The following is a 10,515-nucleotide window of genomic DNA, read 5'->3' as shown; positions in this document are numbered from 1 at the left end:
CTATATGTGCTAAGCTAATAGAGACTTACCCCAAGAGACTTGCAGCTGGAATTGCAGCAAAGTATTGACTTTGGGGGGTGCATACCTATGAACACTCCAGATTTCTGGGTTTTTTTTTCATCTTAATTATTGTGTGTGTCACACTAAAACAACAATTTTCACCTTTAACGTAGTCGGCATGTTGTGTAAATCAAACGGTGCTAACCCTCCAAAAATAAATTTTAATTCCAGCTTGTAATGCGACAAAACAGGACAAACACCAGGGGGGTGGGGTTTGAATACTTTTGCAAGACACTGTACCTAACAACCTGTTTTCTCTCTCTCTGTTTCTCCGTCAAGTTACACATATCACTCCTGAGACACCAATGATGCTGACCGTCTTCTGGTCCTCAGACCTGCCTGATCCATCCTGATCCCCTACTTCTAGCTGGAGTCTCATCACTTCACTCCTGTGGAGGACGGCCCCATATGGACAGTCTAAAGACACATTTAGAAGATGCTCTCCACAATTAATACAACCCCAATTCCAAAAAAGTTGGGACAAAGTACAAATTGTAAATAAAAACGGAATGCAATAATTTACAAATCTCAAAAACTGATATTGTATTCACAATAGAACATAGACAACATATCAAATGTCGAAAGTGAGACGTTTTGAAATTTCATGCCAAATATTGGCTCATTTGAAATTTCATGACAGCAACACATCTCAAAAAAGTTGGGACAGGGGCAATAAGAGGCTGGAAAAGTTAAAGGTACAAAAAAGGAACAGCTGGAGGACCAAATTGCAACTCATTAGGCCAATTGGCAATAGGTCATTAACATGACTGGGTATAAAAAGAGCATCTTGGAGTGGCAGCGGCTCTCAGAAGTAAAGATGGGAAGAGGATCACCAATCCCCCTAATTCTGCGCCGACAAATAGTGGAGCAATATCAGAAAGGAGTTCGACAGTGTAAAATTGCAAAGAGTTTGAACATATCATCATCTACAGTGCATAATATCATCAAAAGATTCAGAGAATCTGGAAGAATCTCTGTGCGTAAGGGTCAAGGCCGGAAAACCATACTGGGTGCCCGTGATCTTCGGGCCCTTAGACGGCACTGCATCACATACAGGCATGCTTCTGTATTGGAAATCACAAAATGGGCTCAGGAATATTTCCAGAGAACATTATCTGTGAACACAATTCACCGTGCCATCCGCCGTCGCCAGCTAAAACTCTATAGTTCAAAGAAGAAGCCGTATCTAAACATGATCCAGAAGCACAGACGTCTTCTCTGGGCCAAGGCTCATTTAAAATGGACTGTGGCAAAGTGGAAAACTGTTCTGTGGTCAGACGAATCAAAATGTGAAGTTCTTTATGGAAATCAGGGACGCCGTGTCATTCGGACTAAAGAGGAGAAGGACGACCCGAGTTGTTATCAGCGCTCAGTTCAGAAGCCTGCATCTCTGATGGTATGGGGTTGCATTAGTGCGTGTGGCATGGGCAGCTTACACATCTGGAAAGACACCATCAATGCTGAAAGGTATATCCAGGTTCTAGAGCAACATATGCTCCCATCCAGACGACGTCTCTTTCAGGGAAGACCTTGCATTTTCCAACATGACAATGCCAAACCACATACTGCATCAATTACAGCATCATGGCTGCGTAGAAGAAGGGTCCGGGTACTGAACTGGCCAGCCTGCAGTCCAGATCTTTCACCCACAGAAAACATTTGGCGCATCATAAAACGGAAGATACGACAAAAAAGACCTAAGACAGTTGAGCAACTAGAATCCTACATTAGCCAAGAATGGGTTAACATTCCTATCCCTAAACTTGAGCAACTTGTCTCCTCAGTCCCCAGACGTTTACAGACTGTTGTAAAGAGAAAAGGGGATGTCTCACAGTGGGAAACATGGCCTTGTCCCAACTTTTTTGAGATGTGTTGTCGTCATGAAATTTAAAATCACCTAATTTTTCTCTTTAAATGATGCATTTTCTCAGTTTAAACATTTGATGTCATCTATGTTCTATTCTGAATAAAATATTTTTGAAACTTCCACATCATTGCATTCCGTTTTTATTTACAATTTGTACTTTGTCCCAACTTTCTTGGAATCGGGGTTGTACTAGCAGTTTTGCTCGGATGGTTTCGGACTACAATCGCCATGATAACTTTAGGACTGCAGGTGTCATGAACAGTTTTACACTCAAGTCTCCATCAGTGAACAGTTTATAACTTCAACAAAACAGACTTCCTGTTAAACTATAATGAATTTCCTGGTTACACAGTTGTACTTTGTGACTCTATAGGACACAGTTACAGAAGTGAGTTATTTATAATCACGTTATCTGTTATCACCCAGATGAGGATGGGTTCCCTTTAGAGTCTGATTCCTCTCAAGGTTTCTTCCTCATGTCGTCTGAGGGAGTTTTTCCTCAACACGTCACCTCAGGCTTCATCATTAGGGATAAATTAATAAACGTTTAAAATCTTTATTTTTCTGCAAAGCTGCTTTGTGACAGTGTTTATTGTTAAATGTGTTGTACAAATAAATTGATTGGATTTGACTTGACTGATTAATTTGTCATTATTTCCTGCTGACTGTGAGTGAGTGCACAAGTGTGATGTCTTGTGGGATCACATCATGATGTGGGATGAGGTCACCAATAAACAAAATACAACAAATAATGTGTTGTTTCCTGACATGCAATCTAAGAACACTGTGGGAACGGGAGTTTAATTCTTCTCCCCCTCAGTGGTGTGTGTGTGTGTGTGTGTGTGTAAAATCGCATGTTCATGTTAAAATTGAAATAAAGATTTTATTGCTCCTGTTAACATTTAGAACACTTAAAACTGAAAACGAGTGAATGAGTGCTGCAATTAATTCTGGGTAAATAAATAAACATGCTATTAAAGTGTACAATCCCTCATCTAGCACACTTCATTCAAGCTGATAAAGAGAAGGGGATACAATCACAGGGAAGTGCAGAAGGGTGCAGTAGAACCCATGTTAGGAGTTGCACAACAGTAGCTCATAGTTTTACTGTAAGCTCCGATTTCTTCAGGAAGTCCACTTCTACAGAGCAAGAGTCTGGAAGCAGTTGTGAGTTTGTAAAGCTGAATGAAGAGACGTTTAATAATCCACAGCACCACTGTGCGTCACTGACCAACGGCCTGCTTCCTGTTCACTCTCAAACACACACACACACACACACTGGGGGGGTATAGTAAAATTACAGTAAGACAACACACACACACACACTCTAACAGTGCCGGGCCTTTCATTGCTGTTTTTACTGTACTGTATTAAAGGAAGTCACACACTCATTACTGTCTGGTAAAAAGTGTGTGAGTGGAGTGTGCATTTCACACTGCTTCACACACAAATCTGTCACAGGAAGCTCTTGATTAAACACACACACACACCAACCAATCATGGTCTTCAGAGCTGAGCTGTGACTGGACAGTTCTCATGTGTGGGCTGAGAGAAGATCTCACAGTGGAACGCCACAGGTTTATTGCCTGTATCTCTCTCTCACACACACAGATCTCTTAAAGCCAAACAAAACCCAAAAAATAAACTGTTTGCCAATCATGGATAGTGCCCTGATGTGCCAATATTTTATCCATTTTAAAAGTTGTGATATTGTAAGAATCGGCTTCCCTAGGCGTGGCTGTTTGCAGGGAAACCATATATCTGCCTGTGCTTTCCCACTGTACACCGTTTACCTCAGTGACACAGAGCCATCAAATAAAGGTGTCTAATTCAAAAAAAAAATCCCCAGGCATTGGAGTGCAGCTCCTCACTGCTCTGGGCAAGTGTGCAAGTGTGTGTGCGCGCGTGTGTTCACTGCTTCAATGATTGGACTTATTTTTACAGCCAAATGCTTGACACTCGGGCATCTTTAGGGTCATTTACAACAATTTAGAAGCAATGTATTGACTCAACCTCAGCGCTGAGTGCGATGTCTGAACCTCGGAGAGAGTAAGATTTCAGCGCCCAGGGACATACTTTAAAAGAAAATTAACTATACACAGTATACAGGTACAAATATGAACAAACAAATAATCAAACATCTTATGTGGATATTATCTGTCAGTATGAAGCAGTTTATTTTTTTGGGTTTGTTTGGCTTAAAGTAGTGTGTGTGTGTGTGTGTGTGTGTGTGTGTGTGTGTGTGTGTGTGTGTTTTCTCACATTGCTTTAGTTTACTCCCTGAAGGCAGCATCATTATTATTATTATTATTGTACATGCGTGCATGTGTACTGACTCGTCACAACACCACTGTGGTCAGTGGTGAGGGCAGTGGTGAGGGCAGTGGTGAGGGCAGTGGTGAGGGCAGTGGTGAGGGTCGGAGCCAAAACAGAAAATAAGAAGGAAACATGAAGATTCTGGGGCATTTGTGAAGAAACTGATTTTCTCTGTACATACATTCTCATAACACACACACACACACAAAGCTGTACACAATCTGTGTGTGTGCGTGCGCATGTGTGACGTCATCTCTTAATGTGTAAACATTTCTAATAAAAAATTCAAAAGAATAATATTGTTAAATGTGACATTCCCCATATTTACACACCCACACACTCACTCACTCAGTCTTTGAAAGGAATAATTTAAAAGAACAGGTATCTCTGCCTCCTTCAAGTCGTTTCTTCATTCTGACTGAACACAGAGGGAAAGCAACCTGCAACACACACACACACACAGTGTGAGACACAGATGGATGTCCCACCGAAGAAGTTTGTGTGGATCTCTTTCTCCTGCCCTGACCGTGTGTGTGTGTTACCTGTCAGTGTTTACCAGATGAAGCTCCTTTGCTATGTGTTTTGATGTTGCTGATATTCAACTCGGGTTGCAGCTTCACACTCGGCACAGAGAAGATGGAGGACACTGAAATCACACACACAATTTCTGTTTGGATAAATCTGATTTTTTTCTGGACTTGAACAGAACTGTCAGTGAGAGAGAGAGAAAAAAATAACTAAATATTATATACACACACGGGACTGCAAAAGTAGGTATACAGTAATGAAAAACAAAACATTCACACAAAACATTAGTATTAAATGAAACCTAGCACCACTATTATAATACTGGAATAATCCTTATTGTATACCTACTTTTGCAGCCCCCTATATCTCATCTCATCTCATTATCTCAAGCCGCTTTATCCTTCTACAGGGTCGCAGGCGAGCTGGAGCCTATCCCAGCTGACTACGGGCGAAAGGCGGGGTTCACCCTGGACAAGTCGCCAGGTCATCACAGGGCTGACACATAGACACAGACAACCATTCACACTCACATTCACACCTACGCTCAATTTAGAGTCACCAGTTAACCTAACCTGCATGTCTTTGGACTGTGGGGGAAACCGGAGCACCCGGAGGAAACCCACGCGGACACGGGGAGAACATGCAAACTCCGCACAGAAAGGCCCTCGCCGGCCACGGGGCTTGAACCCGGACCTTCTTGCTGTGAGGCGACAGCGCTAGCCCCCTATATATTTTATATGTATGTATGTATGTATGTATGTATGTGTGTGTGTATATATATATATATATCTGCATGTGTGTGCATTTGCATTTATTACTTTGTTGGGCCCAATGACCGGGAGCACACCAACAGTATGGGGCCCAACAACCTTGTGGGGTCCAAAATCATGGGCCCCACACCAATTTCAATGTAATCTAGCTCAGGCACCTCCCTTGATATGCCCCTTGCTTCCCCCCCCCCTTCCCCACAAGGTGATAAAGTATGGGTACGTGTGTGAAAAGTGTGAGAGAAATTTTTGCTCTCTAGCACCCCTGGAGCTGGGTATAAGGTACTGCCACAGATACACACTTCCGGAAGTGTGTATCATAGCCAGTCAAATGAGACATTTCCCCCTTCTGGAAGGGCGTGGGCATGGCTTCAGGCGCTCTCAGCCAAAAATTGGCATCCACAACAAGCTACAAACGGAATAAAACTGCATACAGCTACCAATGCAAGAATTTCTTCTTGACGTGAGAAACAGGTAAGTTTATTTTATAGAGTTTGACTTTGATCATTTTACAGTGCTAAGCGTAAATGAGTCCACCCCCTTTGAAAAGTAACATTTTAAACAATATCTCAATGAACACAAACAATTTCCAAAATGTTGACAAGACAAAGTTTAATATAACATCTGTTTAACACATAACAGGAAAGTAAGGTTAATAATATATTTTGCAACATCAATCTTTTTCCATTCTTCAACAATGACCTCTTTTAGTGACTGGATGCTGGATGGAGAGTGATGCTCAACTTGTCTCTTCAGAATTCCCCATAGGTGTTCGATTGGGTTCAGGTCAGGAGACGTACTTGGCCACTGAATCACTTTCACCCTGTTCTTCTTCAGAAACCCAACAGCAGCCTTAGATGTGTGTTTAGTCATGTTGGAAAAGTGCACGACGACCAAGGGCACGGAGTGATGGTAGCATCTTCTCTTTCAGTATGGAGCAATACATCTGTGAATTCGTGATGCCGTCAATGAAATGCAGCTCCCCGACACCAGCAGCACTCATGCAGCCCCACATAAGGACGCTGCCAACACCATGTTTCACTGTAGGCACCAGGCATTTTTCTTTGTATTCCTCACCTTTGCGACGCCATACAGTTTTGAAGCCATCAGTTCCAAAAACATTTATCTTGGTCTCATCACTCCAGAGTATAGAGTCCCAGTGGTCTTCATCTTTGTCAGCATGGGCCCTGGCAAACTCTAGGCGGGCTTTTTTGTGCCTGGGCTTTAGGAGAGGCTTCTTTCGTGGACGGCATCCATGCATGCCACTCCTCTGCAGTGTACGCCGTATTGTGTCACGGGAAATAGTCACCCCAGTTTGGCTTTCTACTTCTTTAGATAACTGCAGTGAACTTGCATGCCGATTTTCTTCAACCCTTCTCATCAGAAGACGCTCCTGTCGAAGTGTTAACTTCCATGGACGACCTGGACGTCTCTGTGAGATGGCTGCAGTTCCATCTTTCTTAAATTTTTGTACCACTTTTGCGACAGTATTCTGACTGATTAGTAAAGCTTTGCTGATCTTCTTGTAGCCTTCACCTTTGTGGTGGAAAGAAATTATTTTCTTTGGGGAATTCTGAAGATACAAGTTGAGCATCACTCTCCATCCAGCATCCAGTCACTAAAAGAGGTCGTTGTTGAAGAATGGAAAAATATTGATGTTGCAAAATGTCACTGTGGGTGCAATCAGTTAATTATTGAAATTAAGTGATCAATCTCGCTAAATCAGTCTCATTAAATTTGAAGGTTAGTAATTAAAATGAATCAATCCCATTGAACCGTTTACTTTGACTCATTTGAATTGAATCATACCATAGAATCACTCATTTGAAGTGAATCATTCAGTGAATCATTTAGTGAATCATTCAATGAATCATTTAGTGAATCATACCAATGAATCATTTAGTGAATCATACCAATGAATCATTTAGTGAATCATACCATTAATCCTGGTGCTTAATAATAAATTACCAAACAGCTAAATTATGGTATATTTCCAAATTATTACGATCACTTACCATATTACATAACTTATATGCACCTTTTTGAATTCTTCGAGAGATTGGGGACTTCATATATCGTTCACACAAATAAACACAGTTTGTTTAATAAATGAATTTATTATAACAAAGATAAAAATAATAAATCAATATATACAAGCAGTGAGGTGTGTATATACATGTGTGGTGTGTGTATGGCCTAGCTTGTTGCTAGCTAAAACAAAAGAATGTTATCTAAATAGAACAAAGGATTAGCTCTGTTGCTAATGTGTGCTTGTGTGTGTGTGAAGGACTTGACCATGTGTTTAGCCTCATGTAGCTAACTACACGTGGTGGAGGCCTAGATTAGCCTTGTGTTGCTAGTGTGTGTTTGTGAAAGGCCCTATGGCCTAGCTAAAGTATGTTTATTAGGCCTGGTGAGGCCTACTGAGCACGTGTTGCTAAAGACAAAGGGAAGCTGTCTAAAGTGTATCAGGCCTGGTCAGGCCTGTTGAGCACGTGTTTTCTCAGTAACAAAAAAATTCCACACTCATAACATTACCACCTCACTGAAACCTTGATAAGGTCAAAATGTATGATAAGGAAATTAGTGTTAGTCAGAATAAGAGAGAGAAGGAGCATGCACAGCCTATCTATTAAACAATTGAGAGAACATAGAACCAAAATAAAATCAACACGCTGCGTGTCTAACAGTGTAACAGATAAACCTGGGTTTAAATTCACACTATTTCAATAAAAGCAAATTCCTAAGACTATCTTAATTATGCCCAAATGCCAAAATCTTACTTAATCCTGCCTTTAGCAAGATATGAAGAACTATTCGCCGATGTAGTTTCGGGCCTCGCCGTGGGAGCACGTGAGCCGCTCGTGATGGAGGCGTAGAAAACTTTCGGGTCCAGCGGAGCACTTGGGTGGTTCCCGTGGAAAGCAGAGGATTCTTGGTCCGAACCTCAGCGTTCGTGAGGAAAAGTCTCTGATCAGAATAAGATGCACAGCGCTTTTGAGTTAAAAAGGATTCAATCGCTTCTTAACTTTTAACTGCCTGGGCTGCAGTCGTGACGTCACTTCTAATACAAGTAAACCGATTGTAACTCAGGTTGAGTTTAAAGATCGCACGACTCTAGAGTTTACCTTTGCCAAGGGTAAGAAAGAAAATCGCGCTGAGTGATGGATCTTGCAAGAAAGAAGACGTCTTTTTGCAGGACAGCATCTCTTTGGTGCGTCTAGCTTCCTTGAAAACCAGACGCGAGAGACAAAATGGCGGAGCTTCCGCCTGGACTTATACGCGCATGGCGGACTGACGTAGATGATCCCGCCCACGTGTGACGTAGGTCACACGGAAGTTGCCTGGGAATTGTAGTTCTGACACAAGATGGCGGCATGATACCTACATCGCCAACTTGTTCATTCCATGCCGAGAAGACTTGGTGCTGTCATTAAAAATCATGGAGGCCATACAAAGTACTAGATGGAGTAGTTTTTGTTGTGGGGTGTACTCATTTTTGCACCACCCTAATTTGAGTAAAACTGAAAAATGTGTAATCTAAGTTATATTATTAACCTTACTTTCCCGTTATAAGTTAAACAGATGTTATATTAAACTTTGTCTTGTCAACATTTTGGAAATTGTTTGTGTTCATTGAGATGTTGTTTAAAATGTTACTTTTCAAAGGGGGTGCACTCATTTACGCTCAGCACTGTATATTGTTCATTCTCATATTGTTTCTTCATTGATGCTCAGTTTCTTGCAAAAAAATGGGACTTAATAAAGTACCATACCATTTTATACAGATCACTAGCAGCTAAATTTAGCTAAAGTTCATTACTTGGTAGCTCCAGATTGCTAATTTGTTAATACAGAGGGTATGTTTGTGTGTGTGTTTCAAATCAGAGTTACGAGGTGCTTCATAAAAATACAATACCATGTAATATAGGGTTAGGGGAGGCTTTTCTAGAATGGAGGTTAGCTGGAGGTAACGCTAGTTGTTAGCTCCACTAGCCACTACGGATGTGCAGAGAGTCAGTATTTACTACCAAATTGTCCCAGTTTCCAGTGCTTAGGACACATACAGACATTTATCATGTTCTGTCTCACTCATTACTTAGCCCAATCAAAAAAACAAGCAGTGCACTGCGTGTCTGAATTCAATTCATTCAGCCTACTAAGTGTAGCTTGATGAGGGGCGGAAAGTATTTTTAGCATAAGACCTTGACATGACATAAAATGTTTTTACAGATGGATAGAATACTAAACATTTGTGATCCTGTGCTCAAGTCTAATGAGAATGTAATGGACGACACTGATGAGGCTTCTGCAACATACTTTTCCAGTGTGCAGTCAGACCATCAAGTTGTTCAAAAGTTGAGAACAACAGAAAACATTTTGGTATCCCTCTGATGCTCAATACCAATAACTGGTCGATAGGAAATGGCCTACAAAATCTTTCCCCATAATAGATTTTAATAAAATATGAACAAAATGGGCGGCACGGTGGTGTAGTGGTTAGCGCTGTCGCCTCACAGCAAGAAGGTCCTGGGTTCGAGCCCCGGGGCCGGCGAGGGCCTTTCTGTGTGGAGTTTGCATGTTCTCCCCGTGTCCGCGTGGGTTTCCTCCGGGTGCTCCGGTTTCCCCCACAGTCCAAAGACATGCAGGTTAGGTTAACTGGTGACTCTAAATTGAGCGTAGGTGTGAATGTGAGTGTGAATGGTTGTCTGTGTCTATGTGTCAGCCCTGTGATGACCTGGCGACTTGTCCAGGGTGTACCCCGCCTTTCACCCGTAGTCAGCTGGGATAGGCTCCAGCTTGCCTGCGACCCTGTAGAAGGATAAAGCGGCTAGAGATGATGAGATGATGAGATGAGATGAACAAAATGGATAATAATACTTTTACATAACTCTCTTTTTTCAGATGGATAATAGATTACCAGATTTTTCTGATGCTCTTTACGATTCAAGTGATGATAGCACAGAGGGCCCTTCC

General features: G+C 41.8%; 1 protein-coding gene across 2 annotated transcripts in view; it reads right to left on the bottom strand.

Moving 5' to 3' along the window:
- Positions 1-2,482: 2,482 nt before the first annotated feature.
- The window catches only part of cdk14 (cyclin dependent kinase 14), a 76,741-nt gene continuing 68,708 nt past the window's right edge, over positions 2,483-10,515 (bottom strand). For both annotated transcript variants that reach the window (XM_060900552.1, XM_060900553.1), the window contains 2 exons: positions 4,786-4,889; positions 2,483-4,683 (listed from right to left, as the gene is read on the bottom strand). In XM_060900552.1, the coding sequence (XP_060756535.1) occupies positions 4,789-4,889 (101 nt within the window). In that variant the 3' untranslated portion in view covers positions 2,483-4,683; positions 4,786-4,788. The remainder of the gene's footprint in view (positions 4,684-4,785; positions 4,890-10,515) is intronic.

Source organism: Neoarius graeffei, chromosome 19 (assembly GCF_027579695.1).
Source record: "Neoarius graeffei isolate fNeoGra1 chromosome 19, fNeoGra1.pri, whole genome shotgun sequence".
NCBI classification, from domain to species: domain Eukaryota; kingdom Metazoa; phylum Chordata; class Actinopteri; order Siluriformes; family Ariidae; genus Neoarius; species Neoarius graeffei.
This window is presented reverse-complemented; position numbering and strand designations above follow the sequence as displayed.